The sequence below is a fragment of the Lactuca sativa genome, chromosome 7 (genome assembly GCF_002870075.4).
Source record: "Lactuca sativa cultivar Salinas chromosome 7, Lsat_Salinas_v11, whole genome shotgun sequence".
In the NCBI taxonomy this organism is placed as follows: Eukaryota; Viridiplantae; Streptophyta; class Magnoliopsida; order Asterales; family Asteraceae; genus Lactuca; species Lactuca sativa.
This window is the reverse complement of record NC_056629.2, coordinates 198,541,939-198,562,836: the sequence shown is the minus strand read 5'-3', so window position 1 is coordinate 198,562,836 and position 20,898 is coordinate 198,541,939. Positions and strand designations below refer to the sequence as shown.

The following is a 20,898-nucleotide window of genomic DNA, read 5'->3' as shown; positions in this document are numbered from 1 at the left end:
ATCTCCTTTGGAATACTCTGTAATGATTGTTGCCAAGTCTTTGTGAATTTGTGCATAATCATTACAAGAGGAACAATGCATAGAAGTTTAGAATCTAACAGATTTCAGTAAATGGCATGAAGTTGGAATTCTTGCATTTGCAGTAAGGAATTGGGACTGTGAAATGAGAATCATTGGAGTTATGTTCAATTGATCGAGTTCACAAAGTAAGGATCATAGACAAACATAGAGTGCATACTTGGTGTATGGCAAAGCTATTGTTTAAGAAAAACATAGTGTACATGCTTGGAGCATGGGACAACTAGTGTTTTTAATTCAAGTATAAAGTTGATAAAACCAAAACAATGAATAAAGAGTAATCAGTATGGTGATAAATAAAAGTGTTTATTTATATTCATAGGGTTTGATACCATATTAGATTCAATTATTCTTGTGTTTCATTTTGCATGTTTTGACTTCCAGAATAAACTAGGTTATTCTTCTGAAATGACTAAGTTATTCAAACCATCCACAGTCGGTCATATGTTGGAAGTAGATATGAATTAAGACTGTCATGGGTTGGCTTGTAGAGGTCTAAGATGTTGGACAAAGGGCTACAACACTCATGAGTGCTCATAAGTTCTGAGTATTGGATTCAACCCGCGCTCATTGGAATCACTTCATGGATTTTATCACGAGTGATCATGAGACGATAATATCTTATATTCTTCAAACCTAGAGATATGAGTTGTTACTATGAGTTGGTTGTACATTGATTGCACGAAAACGCATTCGGTAACTCGGTGTTATAAAACGTGCCTTTGTGTATGATTCAACAAGTAGCAGAACAAGCCATATGAGTCGAAGTTTATCCATTCCTTTTACCTTCGGGATAAAAGCGATATCTATGGGCCCCTAGATGATTTAATGATGACACATGTGAGTGCTTGGCCAAGCCAGGACTGATTTGATTTGTTCAATCAGTCAGTCTTCATGAATCGGAAATCGGGAAACAACAAATGGACAGAGAGAATGATTATAATCTATGTCTCAGTCCATATGATATCTAGAATGGAGGAATACATGATCCCTTATCTAATGGACAAGTTCGTTGACAAGATCAGAGTTCGACAGCGGCTTTAAGAGCTACGATTTCCAGTTAGGTTTTGAAGTCATACTCAATAATAGTTTTAGACTTATCCAAGTGGGAGACTGTTGGATTAATGTATAAGTCCATAACTATATTTGGTATGTACTTGACCCGACCCGGCATGGTCCATTTGGGTTGCACTTCACCGACACAATTTATATGGATAGTCTTTTGAGAATTGTATATTTATGATTTATATTAATATATTATAAGTTCTAATATATTAATATGGAATCATATTATTTAATTAGTATTGATCAAGACTTAAACTTAATTTAGAATTAATTAAGTGATCAAAATGAACTAATTAAATATGGACTCTTATATATATGGAATGGGCCAAGTTCATTTAGGTTGGGCTAAGCTTTCATGGATAGTCCATGGAGTGTTTAACCCATGGATCATATGAAATGAAAGGTCATGGGTTTAACCCTAGTCTCCATACTATATAAAGATGTCCTTGGTTGGTGAAATTGGCACTAGTGTGGTACACTAAGAAGGGCTAGCTGATTTCACTAGAGAGAACCAAGTATCCATATTCTCTAAAGTCTTCCAAGGTGTTATGGTGATTTGTGATTCCATTTGATTCTTCCACACTATTGGGGATAAGCTCTTAAAGCTTGAAGATATCAAGCTACATCAAAAGGTATGTCATCTAACTAGTACTTTGTAGTATAAGAACTCATAATATGCTAGTTAGGATTAAAGCCTTGGAAAGTTCTTATTTGCATGTATAATAGAGAAAACATAGATCCAAGGTTTACAGGGTTGCATGTACACCATAGGAGTGTTAGAATGCTCAAAACCCAACATAAACTCCCCAAGAACACCTTCATAGACCGTAAACACCTTTCCAAGGTGTTTAAGTGCCTTTTACACTTTCCTATGCTCTTATAAGTGACTAGAACCTTGCATGCATGAGTTAGAACCACCAAACAACAAAAGGAATGGGCTAACATGAGTTTATGACCGTAAACTCATGTGTTTACGGCCGTAAACTCCTCAAGGAGTGGTCATGAACCGTAAACTCCTCAAGGAGTGGTCATGAACCGTAAACTCCCTAAAATGGTCCATATGAGGCCTTAAGCCCTTCCTATGACCTAGAATTGAACCTAGCCTAGTTCCACAAGTGTTATAAGACCTTAATGCATCAAAGAACACACCACCCATGAGTTTACGGCTGTAAACTCATGGGGATATGGTCTTAAAACCGTAAACTCTATAAAGAGTTTACTCTTGAAGAGTAAACTCCCTAACTAGGTGTTTTCCGCATTTTAGGATGCGTATACGTGTTTAATTAGTATTATAATTACTAATTCTATGTAAACATATGTCATCATATGTTATTAGGTCACTAAGTGTGTTCAAGTCTTTACTTGACACCGAGCACCCAACCGGCACCTCCATTCGATCCACTTACAACAGGTGAGTTCATACCCCTGAATTAACCTTTTAAATGTTTTTACATGCTTTTATAGGGGGAATACAAGTTAAAACATGCCAGTTATCATATCAATCATATGTGATTAATAACCCGCATGCACAAGGATTTATCACATTTTCAACTGTTTTACAAAGTATAATACTATAAATGGTTTTCCAAAACGTCTTTACTTGTTTGAATCTTTTCTCAAATTGTCTCTCGCGCTGTATGTTTTACTTCAAAACCAGTTACAGTAGTATTTTAAACAAAGGTTTTTCTTTACTTATATTGTTTTATCAAAGTTATATTCAAAACTTGTTTATGAAAGATTTTCAAGGATTTCCAAAGGTCTTCAAACTTATTTTACAAAAGGATATCAAGTCACGATTTTCTTAAGTGTAAAGGTTTTCCAAAGTTTTCGTCAAAGTTTTCTTCCATGCTTAAATGCTTCTACTTCGTTAAATGCATGCCTGTACTTGTATAATTATATAAATAATGTTTAAAGGACCTAGGAAGGCTAGTTCTCCCTATTTCCTTTTCCTCGTTTGGATGTGGTCTGGTGGGTATCGGATATCCGTCCGAAGGTCGTTTAAACATTAATTATATATCATGTATACATGTATAGACATAAAGGTTTACATCGCCAGTTCATTTCCCTTGGGTAGCAAGGGCATCCTTCCATTCATCATTCATAGATCAGAGACACTAGTAACTATTATAGGAATAGTTAGGAGCCTCTATTTACTCTTTCTAGTACGAGAATTCCACAAGGGTCAGTTCATATGCGAGTCTATATCATCTCTCCAGCGCCTCTAACAGAATTCAGAATACGAGATGCATCTTCAAGACACGGATCTCCCCGTTGTCGAGTTGGTAACCAGAGTCTACTGTAGGGAGAGCAGGCATTGTGTGTATAGATCTATATGGGACTGACACTCCCGCACCCTGAATGCTAACTACAGTCCACGGCCTACCAAGCCAAGGGGTGACAAATGTCACATTTATTCTGACGCTTGCAGGGCGTCAAGTACTCTAGTGTCAATCACTATGGTTACGAGTATCTCCATGTTTACCTTATAATTCATGGCCTTAAGGTAACGAGAATCTAACATTGTATTCTTGAAACAACTCACTTAGGATTTTCCCTTTGTTTTAGACCTTGCTAGCTATATCTTTCATTTGATATTGTCTGGGGTATGTGTTTCTTTGTTTTAGACCTTGCTAGCCGTATCATACATTTGATACCGTCTGGGGTCTGTGTTTCCTTTTGTTAGACTGAGCCAGGCGTATCATTCATTCGATACTCTCCTGGAGTCTATGATTTCTTTTGCCTTAGTCAACAGTATTTCTGCTGAGGCATATGTTATTTTCCCCTAGTATTCTACTAGTGATATTCTCCTACTCTCTTTAAAGTCAAATACCGTATTTTGGTAATGATAGTGTTTAAGGGAAAATTACTTTTTACAACATAACTCTGTCGATTCTTGGTAGAAGACTGTTTTTATTTAGAAAATATAGGATTTTCTGGAAAGGACGCTAATACACTGTAGATTCTAAACTACTACTTTTCACAAAGTTATTTTAAATAAAATACTTACTTATACAAATGACACTAAATGTTTATGAACTCACCAGCATTTATAAAAATGCTGATACTCGCTTTCAAAATAACTTGTATTCTCAGGTCAGCAGTAGATAGGTACACCTGGGAGCTTTTGTGAAGCCAACCTAGAACCAAGCTGCAACTATATTAGTCTCTGTATTACTTTGATGTCTCCATTAAATGTAACTTACGTAAAACTATTACTATTAATGCAATAGTTGTTGTACTTTGATTACTGTACTGCATATGTTGTGATACTTGACATGACGTCATCCACCCCAGAACATTTCTGCCGTTCCGGTTTTAGGGTGTGATAATTGAGGATTGCAGATGGGAGGCTAATTAAGGCAGAGCCTCCGAAGGCTCAGGGGCGTGCCTTCCAGCTTACGGCTGAGGAGGCCAGGGCAGCACCGGATGTGGTTGCTGGTATGTTTCTATCTTTTATCTCATTTATTATATATGTTATATGCTTATCTGTTGTACCTGTGATTATATATGTTTTTAGTGAACTCCTTGTCTGCATTCGTTTTATTTGACTCGGGGGCGAGTCGGTTGTTTGTATCTCAGACTTTCAGTAGGGAGTTCAGTGTGCCAGTAGGTGAGCTAGAGTGTCCGTTGCGAGTCTCCATCGCCAACGAACACAGGGTTTCTGCTTCTTCGGTCTACCGAGGATGTGAGTTGGAGATTTTCGGAGTATCCTTTCCGATAGACTTGATACCGATTCCCATGGGGGAGATGTTTGTGATTGTAGGGATGGATTGGATTAGTCAGTTCGGTGCCATGATAGATTGTGAGGGTCAATGGGTGGTAGTTCGAACCCCAAGTAGGGGAGAGCTGGTTGTATATGGCGAGGGCCCCAGAGTGGGATCATGTTTTTGTTCAGCTGCCAGGGGTCGGCAGTATATTCAGCACGGGTTTGCAGGTTATCTAGCGTATGTGGTGAATACACATGTCGGAGATCAGACGTCAGTTTTCAGAGGTTCCGGTGGTTAGGGAGTTTGTCGACGTGTTCCCGGAGGAGTTGCCAGGAATACCTCCAGAGAGGCAGGTCGAGCTTCGGATCGACCTGGTGTCGGGTGCGGCTCCTATCGCTAAGGCGCCGTACCGGTTGGCGGCACCTGAGATGCAGGAGTTGTCTTCATAGCAGTAGGAACTGTTGGGCAAGCAGGTCATTCGACCTAGCAGCTCTCCATGGGGAGCACCGATCCTTTTCGTTAGGAAGAAGGACGGTTCGCACCGGATGTGCATTGATTATAGGGAGTTGAACAAGTTGACAGTGAAGAACCGTTATCCACTCCACAGGATAGATGATCTATTCGATCAATTGCAGGGTGCATCTTGGTTCTCCAAGATCGATTTGAGGTCGGGGTATCATCAGGTCCGGGTCAAAGAGGAGGATGTGGTGAAGACCGTGTTTTGAACACGATATCGTCATTATGAGTTCGTGGTGATGTCGTTTGGGATCACCAACGCACCAACAATATTCATGGACATGATGAATCGGGTCTACAGACCGATGCTTGATCGCTCGGTCATAATGTTTATTGATGATATATTGGTGTATTCCAAGACCTGAGAGCAGCATGAGGAGCACTTCAGGGAGTTGTTGGGAGTTCTGAGATGAGAACGGTTGTATGCCAAGTTCTCGAAGTGTGAGTTTTGGTTGCGAGAGGTCCAATTCCTCGAACATCTCGTTAACCAGGAGGGAATTTTGGTCGACCCGACCAAAATCGAGGCAGTCATGCAGTGGGAGGTGCAGAGGTCTCCTTCGGACATCATGAGTTTTCTGGGATTAGCATGGTACTACCAGAGATTCATTCGGGATTTCTCTAAGAATGCAGTACCCCTTACTCGTCTGACGATGAAGGGGGTGGATTTCCAGTGGGGCTCGGAGCAGCAGAGGGCGTTTGGGACTCTCCGTCAGCGTTTGTGCGAGGCTCCAGTATTGACACTCCCGGAGGGAGTAGAGGATTTTGTGGTGTTCTGTGATGCATCCATCACAGGTTTGGGGCACGGTCCTCATGCAGAGAGGACAAGTGATAGCTTACGCGTCGCGGCAGCTGAAGCCGCACGAGACGAGGTATGCTACTCGTGATTTAGAGTTGGGAGTAGTGGTTTTCGCTCTCAAGATATGGAGACATTACCTTTATGGGGTCCATTGTACCATATGCACGGATCACAAGAGCTTGAGACACATCATGGATCAACCAAACCTGAACATAAGGCAGTACAAGTGGCTCGATGTAGTCAAGGACTACGAATGCGAGATCCTTTACCACCCCGGTAAAGTGAATATGGTGGCGGACGCTTTGAGCCGCAAGTCAGCTGGGTCTTCCACCCCAGTGGTATGTATGAGGATAGCGGTGGATCCTCCACTTGTGAGCTTGATTATGGATGCTCGGGTTGAGAGCATGTGACTGGAGAACTGGAAGTTGGAGAGGATCAAGGGTGAGAACACCCGGGTTATGCAGGATATCTGGGGATTATTGACCCGATGCGGTCGGGTATGGGTTCCGATGTCTGGTGGGGTCAGACAGACAGTCATGGAGGAGGCTCATAAGTCTCATTTATCTATTCAACCGAGGGACACCAAGATGTATCGAGACATGAGTTTGAGTTAATGATGGCCATGTATGAAGCGAGAAATCGCTTGGTATGTCGAGAGGTGCTTGACCTGCAGGATGGTCAAGGCCGAGCATCAGAGGCCGCATGGTATGCTGCATCCTTTAGAGGTTCCCATGTGGAAATGGGAACATGTCACGATGAACTTCATTACCAAGTTTTCGAGGACGACGAAAGGATTTGATGCTATATGGGTCATCGCAGATCGATTGACCAAGATTGCCTATTTTTTGGCAATACGGGAGAGTTCGTTGGACGAGAAGATGGCCGACATGTACGTTCGCGAGATCGTTGCTCGCCATGGGGTTCTAGCCTCCACTGTCTCCGATCGGGATTTCAAATTCACCTCCCATTTCTGGAAGAAGTTCCACAAGGAACTAGGCACGCGGTTGCACTTTAGCACAACATTTCATCCGCAGACCGACGGTCAGAGCGAGCGGACCATTCAAACCCTCGAGGATATGTTGAGGGCGTGTGTCATTGACTTCGGTGGGATATGGGATTCCCACCTACCCCTTGCAGAGTTTGCCTACAACAACAACTATCATTCCAACATTGGCGCCCCACATTTCGAGCTGTTGTATGGGCGGAGATGTCGCACCCTAGTTTGTTAGGGGTGAGGTCGGACACAGGGTGATGGGACGAACAGAGGTAGTCTTGCAGACTGCTAAGAAGATTCAACAGATTAGGCAGCGACTGCAGACTGCTCAGGGTCGGCAGAAGAGTTACGCCGACAGACGCCGATCTGAGTTAGAGTTTCAGGTGGGTGATATGGTACTCCTGAAGGTCTCACCCTGGAAGGGTGTGATCGACTTCAGGAAGAGGGGAAAATTGGGTCTCCGTTACATTGGGCCGTTCAGGGTCATTGCCAGTGTTGGCAAGGTTGCATACAGGCTAGAGCTACCGGAGGAGCTTAGTCAGATCCACATCACTTTCCACATTTCGCAATTGCGAAAGTGCATTATGGATCAGGAGGCAGTGGTGTCGTTGGATGATATTCAGGTAGATGAGCGCCTGAATTACGTGGAGAGGCCTGTGGCCATACTGGTGAGGAAGATGAAAGTTCTGCAGAACAAGGAGATACCTTTGGTAAAGGTACAGTGGGAGCATCGGAGGGGATCCGAGTGGACGTAGGAGCTAGAGGCAGAGATGTGGGAGCACTATCCGGAGTTGTTCACCGCAGCAGACTTTGAGGACGAAGTATAGTTCAAGTGGGGGAGAATTGTAACGCCCCGATTCCCAGGTATTGATTTTGATATAAGTTTTTTCTTGATTTCAAGGTCTACTCGACAAGTTGGTTGCCCTACTCGTCGAGTAGCAGCGGGTTGGTCCACGTGTTTAAGTGACCTACTCGCCGAGTCCGAAAAGGGACTCGCCGAGTAGGAGTTGGCGGATGAAACCCTAATTTCCGGGGTTTTGCACCCTATTTAAAGGATCATTGGCCTCTCCAGCCTCCCCTTTACAACCTCTTGTCATTCTAAAACCCTAATTCGTGTGTGTGTATGCTACATTGGTTTGTTAAGCCTTGAATAAGGATTTTAGTGAGAAAAGCTTGGGGAACAAGGGATTAGAAGCAAGGAACTCGTGAGAATCAGAGATCTACTTCAGTGGGCACCCTTTTGAAGGTATTAAGCTGTCATCTTGGCCTCATTTAATCTTAGATCTCATTTGGGTGGATTTTTGGAAGCTTTTCTTATGTTTGAGCTAAGATCTGAAGTTCCAACTTCAGATTTGAGCTCTTTTTGGTCTCTAAGTCCATAAAGTTGTTAGCTTTGTCAAGCATGAACCTTCCCTCAAGTGTGAGACTTCTTTACAAGCTTAGTTTTGTCATTTTTAGACTTTAGAGCTTTGCATGCACGTAAAGTTTGCAACCTTACGTGATAAACATGCCTTGGGAAACTTGATCTACAATTTGGAGCCTTAGCATGGCTTAAAAAGCATATGTATGGATGAAGGACTGAATGGACTCGACGAGTCGCATGGTCGACTCAGCGAGTCCGATGAAGACTGTCGTGGACTCGACGAGTCGGCTAGGGTTTTCCCAACCTTTGGACACGTATGGACTTGGCAAGTTGCAAGGGAACTTGACGAGTTGGCCAAGGAGTTTGCGGCCGCAAATCTTTGGAACTCGACGAGTCACTCCAGTGACTCGACGAGTTGACGATGTATGCAAGGAACTCGACGAGTAACTGAGGGTACTCGACGCGTTGAGGTCAACATGGACTGTTGACCTTGATAGTTGACTTTGACTTTGACCAAGGGTTGACTATTGGACTTCTAGGGTATTTTGGGAATTTATGAGCATGGTGGAGACATTTAGTCAAGAAGTTCATGATGGGTATTAACTTAGCATTTATTGTGTGATAGTTTGGGATTCCCGGTGAGACAACAGTCAGAGATTTGCAGTACTTCAACAGTATTTGCGAGGTGAGTTTTCCTCACTATACTCAAGGTCTAAGGCACCAAGACCGACCCTTTGGATTGTTATCTGGTTATGTGATGCTAGTATGACATGTTAGATCGGTATCCTAGAGGGCAGGATAATATTAGGTAGTATGTGGTATGATCTATTATATCGGTATCCTGATAGATGGGATGATATTATGTGTTATGTGGTATGATCTGTTAGATCAGTTGTTGTCTATAGACTGTTATGTGACTATCTGTTATATATATATATATATATATATATATATATATATATATATATATATATATATATATATATATATATATATGTACACATGTATGTTTGGCGGTTAAGACTTATCTGCTTTGTGCGGAGACCAATAGACTTGGGCATTCCAACCTAATTGTTGTGGGCATGAGGCATTCTATCCCGAGGATGATTGGACCCATAATATGTTGGAATTTGAACCTGTTGGTTGTGGAAGTATGAGTATTTTGGGGGAAACTCAGTAAGCTATTGGGCTTACAGTGTCAGTTTATTGTTTCAGGTACATCCGGGGATCGTGACAAGGCGAAAACATGATCGTACAACTCCTCATGTTTTGTTTATAGTTCTGGGAAAAACTCTGAAATAGAGTATTTTGAAAACAAATCTGTAATAACCGTTGGTTTTAAATGTTTTCAAAAGTTTTAAATTGACTTGAAATTTTTTGGTGTTATAGTTTTTATTTCTTTTCTGTCTTTCATAATACAAGTTCCTTAAATCGAAAGAAGGTGTAATGCCATACTTCATAGCCATTAAAATTTTATAAACGTTGGTTGAAATAGTTTCTGAATTAAAAGCTTTTTGTTTAAATTTAGAACTTTAAGCATATATTTCAAGTAACTTTTTTTTTTTTTTTTTTTTTTTTTTTAAATTCAAGTTTAAAAGTTTAAAAAATTGGCACGAATGACATAAGTTCGCAGAATCATATTAAATATCTCCTTTTTATAAAAGTTTTTATAACTTTTATATATATTCAATATCACATCGTCATCCACAATATATAATAAAAAATAGATTTATTTATGTTTAAATGTTGTTGTATGAATCTCATGTCGACTGATAGTTTAAAATTTAAATAGCCATCGACTAGATCTAAGCTTCATTATCCGTAGAAATTTGATCCTCGAATAGCCTTTTGTGACGAAAGGGATTTCAATCAAACTGGTGTTGAGAGAAACAACAAGTGGTGTGCTGGAAGTTGAATCTTTTGCCATTTGTACAAAGGTGCTAAATACGTGGAGGTAGAAGAGGGGGTTTCGTTTTTAGAAGGCAGACACCATGATAACGACGATGTTTGCACGAACAATTCATCGTAGCTGCAGCGGGATCAAATTTTACCACTCTTCAATCTCACTCTCACACTCATCACTTTGCAACAGCTACTCCCCCACGCATCTTCATCGTCGCCAGGTGCATTACCGATTACTCTTATCGTTATTAATTTTTATTAGGGTTTTGGATAGTTTCATGAATTCACTAAATGGAGTTTTCGGATGGGTCAGATGAGCACGGAAACAGAAAGTATTGTTGATCGGCTCAAGAGTTCTGGATTATGGCGAACCAAAGGTCTAATCGGAGGAAAATGGATTGATGCTTATGATGGGAAGACAATCGAGGTATTGAACTTTTACACATCATGGTTGCCGAAGATCACTCCAATCCATATGAACTTCCTAACAGAAATCACAATTTAATTTTCATTAATTGTGGCAGGTTAACAACCCTGCTAGTGGTGATGTTATAGCTTCTGTTGCATGTATGGGCGAAAGGGAAACCAAAGATGCGATATCTTCAGCCTACGATGCTTTTAGCCGTATGAAATCAAATTCTCACTAAATTATCAAAATAACGATAAGAATTATCGATTTGTTTCATGAGAGTGTTCATAGATTATTAAATGATCATTTGTTGTGTAGATTGGAGCAAACTTACTGCTAATGACAGAAGCAATCGCCTGCGTAACTGGTACTAAATTTCAATATCAAAGTTAAATCATATTCTTCATGATATATAATATTCATATTTTTTTTCTGTATGACATAATTCAAGGTATAACCTGTTGCATGAACATAAAGAAGCGCTAGCACAACTTATAACTTTAGAGCAAGGAAAGCCTCTAAAAGAAGCCATTGGGGAGGTAAGGGGATGTTGTATACTTAAGGTCTGTCTGTTTCTTTTCTAGACCGAATATAAACCAACCGAACCTAAATGACCATTTTGCCCTTTACATTCCAATTCTTTTTCTTCATAATATTCATCAATGAGTTGAGAGGAAAAAAGAAGGTTAGATAGGATCCATTTAGGCATTCTGTTCAGATCAAGTAAAAAGAAACAGCTATCTATAGCTGTCTAGATTAAGTGCTTAACTATTAAGTCCATCAAGTCAAAAAGAAACAACCCCTAAGACACTTTTTTTTTTTTTTTTTTTTTGTAGGTTGGTTATGGAGCTAGTTTCATTGAGTTCTTTGCAGAGGAGGCGAAACGTATTTATGGTGATGTAATTCCAGCAACACTTTCTGATCGCCGTCTGTTTGTTATAAAGCAGGTGATTATATTAAAAGACCAAAATATCCTTGTTATTAATATATGTATAGAAACATGATGATTCCTGTAATAATTTGCAGCCTGTTGGTGTGGTTGCTGCAATTACTCCATGGAATTTCCCTTTGGCAATGATTGCAAGGAAGGTGGGCCCCGCTCTTGCCTGTGGTTGTACTGTGGTCATTAAGCCCTCTGAGCTCACACCATTGACTGCTTTAGCAGCAGCTGAACTTGCCCTTCAATCAGGAATCCCACCCGTATGTTTTTACTTTATAAACTCTTTCTACTTTCTATTTTCTTTTTATCAAGATGTGTTATGAATATCTGACCAATAATAGCATTGGACTTTAAACCTTTTTTTTTTCTTGTTAGCACATTATACTTTAAAAAAGAATCTATCCAACTATAACAGTGAAAATTGGATGACATTGTTATAATTTGGTAGATTTTTCAGAGTCTGTAATGTAGAAATGAAAGTAGGATACTATTATGCAAAAAGTCTATTTATTGCATTTGCCTTTAAAATGTTAATGATGTTGAGTTTCATGATCAGATAGCATGTTGTGTCTTACTTCACTTTTTATTTTTCTATTTTTTTAATCATTTGTCATATAAAATTAAATATATTTCGTTTCTCTAATCATCACAGGGGGTCTTGAATGTAGTTATGGGAGATGCTCCTAAAATTGGAAATACGTTAGTTGCGAGCCCACAGGTTTTTTACATTTTATCAGACAAAACTCCTGATTTGTTTTATTTTCAAAGATATATAATTTTTTTTTTGAAATTAATTTAGGTAAGGAAAATAACATTTACTGGTTCAACAGCTGTTGGAAAGAAATTAATGGCTGGTGCAGCTGAAACTGTCAAAAAGGTAATTGTACTACATTTCATGTTTTTACAAATTATTATTATTTTTTAATACTTTTCTTGAAAAAATTGTGACTTTTGTAGGTATCTCTTGAACTTGGTGGTAATGCACCTTGCATAGTCTTTGATGATGCTGACCTGGAAGTGGCGATTAAAGGGAGCGTAAGTGACTCACATTTTTAAGAGTTTATATTTTATAATTGTTATAACCACATTATAAATATCAATAATAAGTGTAAAGGTAAGGGTAAAATGGTTATTTTACATAGGGAATCAAATGGGATCAACTTGAACTTCATTTTGGGGATGAAAATTGTTAAAAGTTCTTTCTGAGGACAACATTTGTAATTTTTAAAAAAGCATGGAGACAAAAACTGTAATTTAGACGAAAAAATATTATTATTTCTTAAAATTAGTGTTAAATGCTAATTGCTTATTGATTTTGTATTTTCAGTTGGCAACCAAATTCCGTAACAGTGGACAAACATGTGTATGTGCAAATAGAATACTTGTGCAAGAAGGTATAAATATAATAATAAATCATTATCCATGTCACACTTTTTTTTTTTTACTTTGTAATTTGAATTTATGTATAAAATTCTTTTATATGTAATTGGTGTTATGAATATTTATGGTTCTTGTAGGCATATATGAGAAATTCACAAAAGCATTCTCAAATGCTGTTCAAGACCTTAAAGTTGGCAATGGTTTATCAGAAGGTGTTGCCCAGGTAATGAATTATTTAGATAAATGTAAAAATTACCTAATTACCCCTAACTTAGAGCAGCTTGACCGATTCTAATTCTTATTTTAGTTCTTGAAGTTGCAATAACTACCATAACAACACACATCCAAACACCCTCTTTCTTTAATTTAAAGATTTTAATTAGTGTCTGAATATTGTTTTGCAGGGCCCACTAATTAATGAGGCTGCTGTACAAAAGGTTAATTTTTCTTAAACTATTTGATTAATTAATTTAATCACTTGTGATTATGTTTCCTAAATGAATGTTAACTTGCAGGTTGATTCATTCGTGCAAGATGCTGTCTCAAAGGTTTGATCACCATTCACAACACCAACTGTTGTCAATATTATACATTTTTGACTTTATGTATTAAGTCGTTTTTTCTGCATTAAGTCAATCACTAATGTATATGCAAATATTGTTTGATTTGATTTATTTATAGGGAGCTAAAGTTCTACTAGGTGGTAAAAGGCATAGCCTTGGGATGACCTTTTATGAGCCTACAGTTATAGGAGATGTCAAGAACGAGATGCTCATAGCAAGGTAATCTATCTCAAACCTTTTTTTTTTTTTTTGATGTGGGTTTGAGTAGTATTTGAATCTTTTTTATTGTTACAGTCAGGAAGTATTTGGACCTGTTGCACCTGTTTTAAAGTTTAAAACGGAAGAAGAAGCTATACAGATTGCTAATGATACAAATGCAGGTTTTTATCATAAAAAACTCTATATAATGCTACTACTGCTTTAATCATGCAATTTCATCATTTAGTCAATAAGTGAATGTATTTTATATATAAATTTGCATTGCAGGATTAGCTGCTTACATATTCACAAACAGTATCAAGCGATCGTGGCGTGTGTCTGAGGCTCTTGAATATGGTATTGTTGGAGTTAACGAAGGATTGGTGTCTACAGAGGTATGACTGAATGGAATGAATAGATTCATTTGTCTTGAATTGGTAGAGAAAAAGATTGTTATTCAGATGTTTCTTTTTGTGTCTGGATGAATTTCATTTCATTTTCAGGTGGCTCCATTTGGAGGTTTTAAGCAGTCGGGTCTAGGGCGCGAAGGTTCCAAATATGGAATGGACGATTATCTTGAAGTAAGCCTGATTTTTTTTTCTTTTTTAAATCTCCAACAGATCAAACCGATATATTTTTTTTGGAAAGGTAACTAAAAATAATTTTTTTTTGCAGATAAAATACATCTGTATGGGAAACATGGGCTGATTCAGGCTGCCTACATGTCTTGTAAATTAGCGACTTTGATGTCGTTTTGCTTAATGTGTTAACTTATGAAGAAGAGAAAATAGACAAATGAAAAAGAGTAAGTAATGATAGGAGAAACAGTCAAAGTAAGGTCAAATGTCATTTTTTTTTGAATAAATCGTGTGCCATGGTCTGACATGGACAGTTGTATTTAGGTGTTGTTAGAAGTGTAAAATTTATGTTTGTCTTTCCTTCTGTTGATATGATTATCTAATAAAAGAAGGGAGTGGTTTATTTGGTGTGTTGGCTTGTGCATGGTGATTTTAGTGTCACATGGTCGAGTTATTATGACATAATGCAAGTTAAAAAACTGGTTTGATCCGGACATGACTGAATGATTGTGATCTTGTACATATAAATAGAATTGAAGTGGAAAACAAGATTAGATCTTCTTGAGTGATGCTTTGAGATGTGGCTGATGAGTGGTTAAACTGGTGGCCATTCCAACCACATATGATAACTCTTCATCAACCATAGTAAAAACCCGAGATATCTCTTTCACCTGTCCACATTCATATTTTTGTTAAATAATTATATATATAACAAAAAAAAAAAAAAAAAAAAAAACACTAAAAAGTTGCTATATATGCTACTGAGATTATACCTTAGAAGCATTTCCTACAAGCTCACTTTGAAGCTTCACAACTTTCTTTTCTGCATCATATGTTCCTTTCTGCAAAACAAACAATCAAGTTTATATATAATGCATCTAAAGAGAAATAAGGATTGATTATTGACAGATAATATGAAGAAACAACCTGAAGTTCAACGAGACCAGTACTCTGAGCAATAACAACTTCAATGGTTCCATCAGGCTTTGGCCTCCAGTACCCACTCTCAGCATGCATAGGCTCTCCAGAACTCAATTTCCATGTCTTTTGAGAATAAGCTATTACAGGCTTCTCCCACATTATGTCCACAAACTCAACAAAATTAGATAAACAAACTACTAATATAAGATCCAAACTACATACAGTATCTATTGCCAAATTAAGGTTCTGCTTATTTATATACTTCATATCTTCTGAAATTACGTAATGAGGATTATAGCAACAAGCAATCACGATATCGACAGTTTGCTAAAACGTGTAAACGCATCGGAGTATGTTGAAATCGATTATCAATTTGGAACAATGAATGTCTGATTTCAGTAAAAAATAATTTTATTGAGCGATAAGCCTAGAGAACAGATAGAGGTACGTACTTTGTTTCCAGGATGAGTGAAGTTGAGCTCTTCGCCATAAGCGAAGGAGGATATGGTGGGGAAACCGCCTTCTCCTTCACCTCTCCAAGTTCCGAGAAGATACGACAGAGGCTCGATTGCCGGATGCACCACCCTCTCCCTCTTCCCCGCTCCGCCGTCCATCTTCCAAATTTTGACGCGCTCCTCCGTCCAGTCGTCTATCCGTTTGGCCGTCCTTCTCAAGAAATGCCTTCTTTCCTTTTCTTTTCTTCGGGTTAATCAACAAATGTGAAATGATCTTTTAAAAAAAATAATAAAAAATAATCCTAGTAGCTATTTTTTTTTAAACAAAATTACCATGATATAATAGCCATAAAATAGTAAAAATAATCAAAACAGTAATAATTTTTGCAAGTGGGCGAAAAATATAGATTTCGGTAGTTAACTGTAAACTTTATTTATTTATTTATTTATTTATTTTTCACACTTCAAACCTTCGTAGTTCTTTAGTACGAGTTGTATTTGAGATGAGTTTTTTTTTTATTGTGTTCTTTGTTAATTTCATATGAGTTCTATTTGAGGTGGTGTTAATTTCATATGAGTTCTATTTGAGGTGGGTTTTTCCAATTGTGTTTTTTGTAACAATGATTTTGTATAAATATATTACACTTCAAATTTGGATATGAGCTAATCCAATTTTTTTAACTTTAAAATAAGGTAGCCAGTGAAAAATATATAAAAAAACTCAAATTTGATCATTCATAAATATCACATACAAACTTGAAGTGATTTTTTTTTTTTTTTATCATTGTATTCTTTGTAACAATGTATTTCTATTGACATATTACACTCCCAATTTGGACGATATATTTTTAGCTCTAAAGTAGGTTATTCAGTAGAAATTATAAAATGAAATTCCATAACTTTCACGTACAAACTTCATAATAATTATCATACCATTTTGGTTCTCCCAATCACAATGGTGTCCTATAAAAATCTCAAAAACGAAGATTGAAAAAAAAACATTTTTACGTACGAACTTGTTAACAGTATTCATATTATTTGTGTTATCCTAAATTCCTAATCATAATAAGAACAACCGACAAAAATCTGAAAAACAAAATGTCATAGTCAACCTAAATTTTCACACGTGTTGACTTACAAAAATCATAAAAGTAAAATAAAATAAAATTTGAAGTCCACTCAAATTTTCGCACATGGCTTTGCAAAAATTATGGAATTTTTGTAGATGAACATGAAAGCTTTGAGAAAATTATGACTAATTTGGGATATGGGCCCAATAAAAGTAACTAAAAAGAAAAACCAATTGTGGCCCAAGAAAGTAACAATGGACAAATTAGTTAGTTGTTAGCATTTGGAATCGCCACACCAATAATATCCTCTTCTTCCCCAATTCCGCGAACTGTCTACTAATAAATATCAAATGCGCCGGCCGGACTTTCTGGAGCAACGACACTGCTAGAGATCAACATACAGAATTGTTATTAGTTTCACCGAAAACTGGTGAGATAAACGAATTACAGATACATACAGAGAATCGATCATGTTGCTTCACAATTGGAACTTTTCTTCCACTTCTTCCCTATTATTACACTCCATAAGTCAAAGCAACAGAATCGATTGCGAAACTAATTGTATCTACTCGAGAAGGAGAAAACTCAAAGTTTCTTCAACACTTTCGTCTCTCAAAATTGGAACGGATGTAATCGCTGAAATAGCTCACAATAAGGTTTTTATCCGTTTTGATTCTTATCTGAATTTATCACCATACATTTTTATTCCTAATTGATTCATAAATGATTCGGAAGGTAATCAACAATGCAACTGTTATATTTCCAAGCTGTTTAGAGTATGCAAACATAGGTATTGGTAGGAAGGAAATCATATTTGGAAAGATCACAAGTTCAGTTGCGAAATATAAAACCTGATTCAACTGTTATAGGCTTTTCATTCAGACTCATACCATAAGATATCACCATTCCCCATAGTTTATCTCAGGATCGTTTTTTTTTTCATCATTAATTTAGCTTCCTTCTGATTGTGTGTCTATAGGTGCTGATAGCAGCAGCTGCATGTGCTGCAGTTGGACAGTTGACAAAACCTTTCACTGCTTCCATTTTATATCGAAGAGATTTTGACCCAAAAGTTGCACTTCAGGCTGGAGGGTTTCCTTCAACCCATTCTTCTGTAACATCTCTTTCAAAACCATGTTTTTGCTTTATTACATATATATTGCTTATGCTGCTTCATCACTTACTTTTCTAATATTCTATAATGGGCAGGCAGCTGTGGCTTCTGCAATGTCCCTTGGTCTAGAAAGGTTGAAAAAACACCATATAGCATTTTCAATTATGTATAAACAGTGTTAAACTTTAATATGGGAAAACAGTATCTAGAATTTGATACACTGGTATATATTTGTTAAATTTCAGGGGCTTCTCGGATTCAATTTTTGGAATAGCAGTTGTGTATGCTTGTCTTACCATGTATGATGCTCAGGTATGTTTCTACCTATTCCATATGAATGATGCTTCCATGTCCACAAAACAAATCAGCTACTTTAAAGATTGCGTCATGATGTTTTCAAACAAATAGTAAAATGTCATCGAGGCTAAATCCTATTTATAAAAAGTAAAATTGTTCAAAATAATTCCATGATGAAATGAAAAAAAACACCCCAAACACTCTCTAAAGATTGAAGATGAAGAAAGCAATCTTAACATAGAAATTTATGATTTTGTAGGGCGTTAGAAGGGAAGTTGGAGTTCATGCAAGAACATTAAACAAAGTATTAAACAGAAACCAATTTGAACCTTCATCTATAAAACCATTGTCAAATCCAGAATCTAGTAAATCTCCAAAGTTTGAGGAAACAAACAGTTGTAAATCGCCAGAGTGGCATAAAGAGACAACACTTGTTGTAACACCTGATAAAATAGAAAATGGTGCTATTTCTGGTTTACTCAAAGAAGCAATCGGTCACACTGAAATTGAAGTGGCTGCTGGTGCTTTGTTGGGTTTACTTGGGAGCTTAATTGTCTACTCCTTATGAATTAATGAATTATGATACACTTTGCTGAGTATTTGAGGTACACATGAGTTTTTTCTTGGATTATTTCATACGATTTATTGGAACATTTAAAATATACTAAAGTTGTAGTTACCACTTTTAGTGATAGTAATTGAAATTATGAGCTATAATTGGGTTTCGTTTGTTACATGGGTCAAAACTGGACTGGATTGGTATTCATTGTACATCATACATAGTTTACTTTAAGCTTTAACATTAATAAAAAAAACAAATTGATCATGTATTCTTACATAGGTGGAAGTTGAACACTAACAAGAAAACACAACACCAGGATGCAATTGAAAACAAAATTTTAATGTCAATAAATACTAGCATTGACTTTGATTGAGCCCCAAATTAAGACATTCGACTTGAAACAAAAGCTTTAATGGAGATTAAGCTTCCGTGAAGGCACTATATGTATTTGAATGAGTGACACCCAATTGATGTTATTTGTCACAGTGAAAGGAAAATTTCCAATTTGGTGAAAGATTGTTGGAAATTATAAAGGAACTAGCAAGTTGGCTAGTTTCCTTTGTCCCACATTGGGGGTGGGGGTATAAATAGGACCTCTCTTGTCTGATTTATTCCGCATCAAAAATCAAGATTTAATCTTGTCTCCTATCTCTCTTTCTCTTATTTGCGAATTCAACAAGAAGACTATTTCAAATTCTGGTTTTTTAAGTATTCTCTTTGCGTTTATCGATTTTTCTATAATCGTTAGAAATAACAATAATCCACAATAAGCCATGGGTTTTATAAGGAAGCTTACAACTGTTTGATTGACTGACGTAAAAAACTTTACGGACATGAGTTCTCATATGCGTTTTACAAGTCAAGAATATGTGATCTTCATGTTGGTTTCAATTTTTTATGTTCTATCTTTTAATTTTTCTGGAAATAGGACGGTCTCATTCTACCTTTCTTATAATTAGATCTTATCGTGAATGGTCGATCTAATTGGATGAAACTTGGTAATTAAATAATAATAATAATAACATAATTTATTATCAGACGATGAATTGACATTTAATTCTCAATATTATTTGTCTGACTGTTTTCTTTTGATATGTTAATGATTCGATATTAGTTCACAATACTAATCATCAGACTATTTATTCGTCAAGCTTGAAATACAATAGTAGCAACAACAGTAGTCTTTCAAAAAATATATGATAATTCTTAAGGTTTAGAGGGACACTAGAACTTTTAGATCAAATGATACTTCAGTAGAATGAAACCCAAATCTTCTTGCTATTGTGGATTATCTCGTGGGTTGTGTTGTATAACTTGCCTAAAAAGAAGAGAGTAAAATTGATTTCAGTTGTAAACAATTTCAAAAAAATGAAAAGTTGAAGATGAGTGAACTATTTATCAAATTTGAATTTTTTTTTCTTTAGATACAATCTAGACATTTTCAAAATTGCGGGTATAGGTATTTTGGCATACTTTGTTTGTGGATATGGTTACCGTCAAACTTGAAATTATTGTTTTACCTTTTTAATTTATATTATACATTTATTTTAACATTTATAAAATTTAGAGTAAAAATGGGTCCACAAAACAAACCCACGCACCATCCAACCCTGCTCATACCCCTCTTGATTCCTTCGTCTCACCCTCGCCATACTTTCACAACCGCATCCCCACCCCAGGAAACAACATCACCACCTCTCACCACCAACAACACCCTCTTATATGTGGCTACACATCTTCACCGAAACACGGTGAGTAACACACATATACATTAAAAACACACGTACATAGGCAGTTGACAAAACAATCTCAACTTGCAAAAAAATCTCCTAAAGATCTTAATAAGCAATAATCTCGACTTGCAGACAAGAGTACATAATGTTACATGACACATGTTGAGGCACATGCCTTTCATCGATTTTCCTTTTCTACCAAATTAATGTCACTGATTAATTAATAGTTTCAATAGTGACACTAAATAGAAAAGCAA

The 20,898-nt window shown here is 37.0% G+C and overlaps 3 protein-coding genes across 3 annotated transcripts; 2 read left to right on the top strand and 1 right to left on the bottom strand.

Moving 5' to 3' along the window:
• Nucleotides 1–10,269: 10,269 nt before the first annotated feature.
• Nucleotides 10,270–14,899, top strand: LOC111884961 (succinate-semialdehyde dehydrogenase, mitochondrial). Its single transcript, XM_023881268.3, has 19 exons — nucleotides 10,270–10,642; nucleotides 10,735–10,848; nucleotides 10,946–11,045; nucleotides 11,149–11,197; nucleotides 11,282–11,369; nucleotides 11,667–11,777; nucleotides 11,857–12,030; nucleotides 12,423–12,488; nucleotides 12,570–12,647; nucleotides 12,728–12,805; nucleotides 13,098–13,164; nucleotides 13,288–13,373; nucleotides 13,555–13,587; nucleotides 13,666–13,698; nucleotides 13,832–13,932; nucleotides 14,008–14,093; nucleotides 14,200–14,306; nucleotides 14,415–14,492; nucleotides 14,587–14,899. The coding sequence occupies exons 1-19, from the start codon at nucleotides 10,511–10,513 to the stop codon at nucleotides 14,617–14,619; spliced, it is 1,614 nt and encodes a 537-aa protein (XP_023737036.1). The 5' UTR covers nucleotides 10,270–10,510; the 3' UTR covers nucleotides 14,620–14,899.
• Nucleotides 14,900–14,940: 41 nt separating this feature from the next.
• Nucleotides 14,941–16,105, bottom strand: LOC111884962 (peroxynitrite isomerase Rv2717c). The gene is made up of 4 exons (XM_023881269.3): nucleotides 15,863–16,105; nucleotides 15,417–15,557; nucleotides 15,263–15,331; nucleotides 14,941–15,160 (listed from the first exon to the last, which is right to left on the bottom strand). The coding sequence occupies exons 1-4, from the start codon at nucleotides 16,022–16,024 to the stop codon at nucleotides 15,041–15,043; spliced, it is 492 nt and encodes a 163-aa protein (XP_023737037.1). The 5' UTR covers nucleotides 16,025–16,105; the 3' UTR covers nucleotides 14,941–15,040.
• A 1,105-nt stretch (nucleotides 16,106–17,210) lies between these two features.
• LOC111884968 (uncharacterized) lies at nucleotides 17,211–19,080 on the top strand. Its single transcript, XM_023881276.3, has 5 exons — nucleotides 17,211–17,591; nucleotides 17,915–18,049; nucleotides 18,145–18,182; nucleotides 18,295–18,361; nucleotides 18,606–19,080. The coding sequence occupies exons 1-5, from the start codon at nucleotides 17,406–17,408 to the stop codon at nucleotides 18,912–18,914; spliced, it is 735 nt and encodes a 244-aa protein (XP_023737044.1). The 5' UTR covers nucleotides 17,211–17,405; the 3' UTR covers nucleotides 18,915–19,080.
• The last annotated feature ends 1,818 nt before the right edge of the window (nucleotides 19,081–20,898 follow it).

What these genes read in the sequence shown, in the direction of transcription:
- LOC111884961 (XM_023881268.3), top strand. Translation starts at nt 10,511, where the DNA reads ATGATAACGACGATGTTTGCACGAACAATTCATCGTAGCTGCAGCGGG. An exon ending in AGCCTACGATGCTTTTAGCC is followed by an intron (nt 11,046 to 11,148) that starts GTATGAAATCAA and finishes TTTGTTGTGTAG; the next exon opens with ATTGGAGCAAACTTACTGCT. An exon ending in TAGAATACTTGTGCAAGAAG is followed by an intron (nt 13,165 to 13,287) that starts GTATAAATATAA and finishes TGGTTCTTGTAG; the next exon opens with GCATATATGAGAAATTCACA.
- LOC111884962 (XM_023881269.3), bottom strand. Translation starts at nt 16,024, where the DNA reads ATGGACGGCGGAGCGGGGAAGAGGGAGAGGGTGGTGCATCCGGCAATC. An exon ending in TCACTCATCCTGGAAACAAA is followed by an intron (nt 15,558 to 15,862) that starts GTACGTACCTCT and finishes ATGTGGGAGAAG; the next exon opens with CCTGTAATAGCTTATTCTCA. An exon ending in CTGGTCTCGTTGAACTTCAG is followed by an intron (nt 15,332 to 15,416) that starts GTTGTTTCTTCA and finishes TTTGTTTTGCAG; the next exon opens with AAAGGAACATATGATGCAGA.
- LOC111884968 (XM_023881276.3), top strand. Translation starts at nt 17,406, where the DNA reads ATGTTGCTTCACAATTGGAACTTTTCTTCCACTTCTTCCCTATTATTA. An exon ending in TTCCTTCAACCCATTCTTCT is followed by an intron (nt 18,050 to 18,144) that starts GTAACATCTCTT and finishes TATAATGGGCAG; the next exon opens with GCAGCTGTGGCTTCTGCAAT. An exon ending in ATGTCCCTTGGTCTAGAAAG is followed by an intron (nt 18,183 to 18,294) that starts GTTGAAAAAACA and finishes GTTAAATTTCAG; the next exon opens with GGGCTTCTCGGATTCAATTT.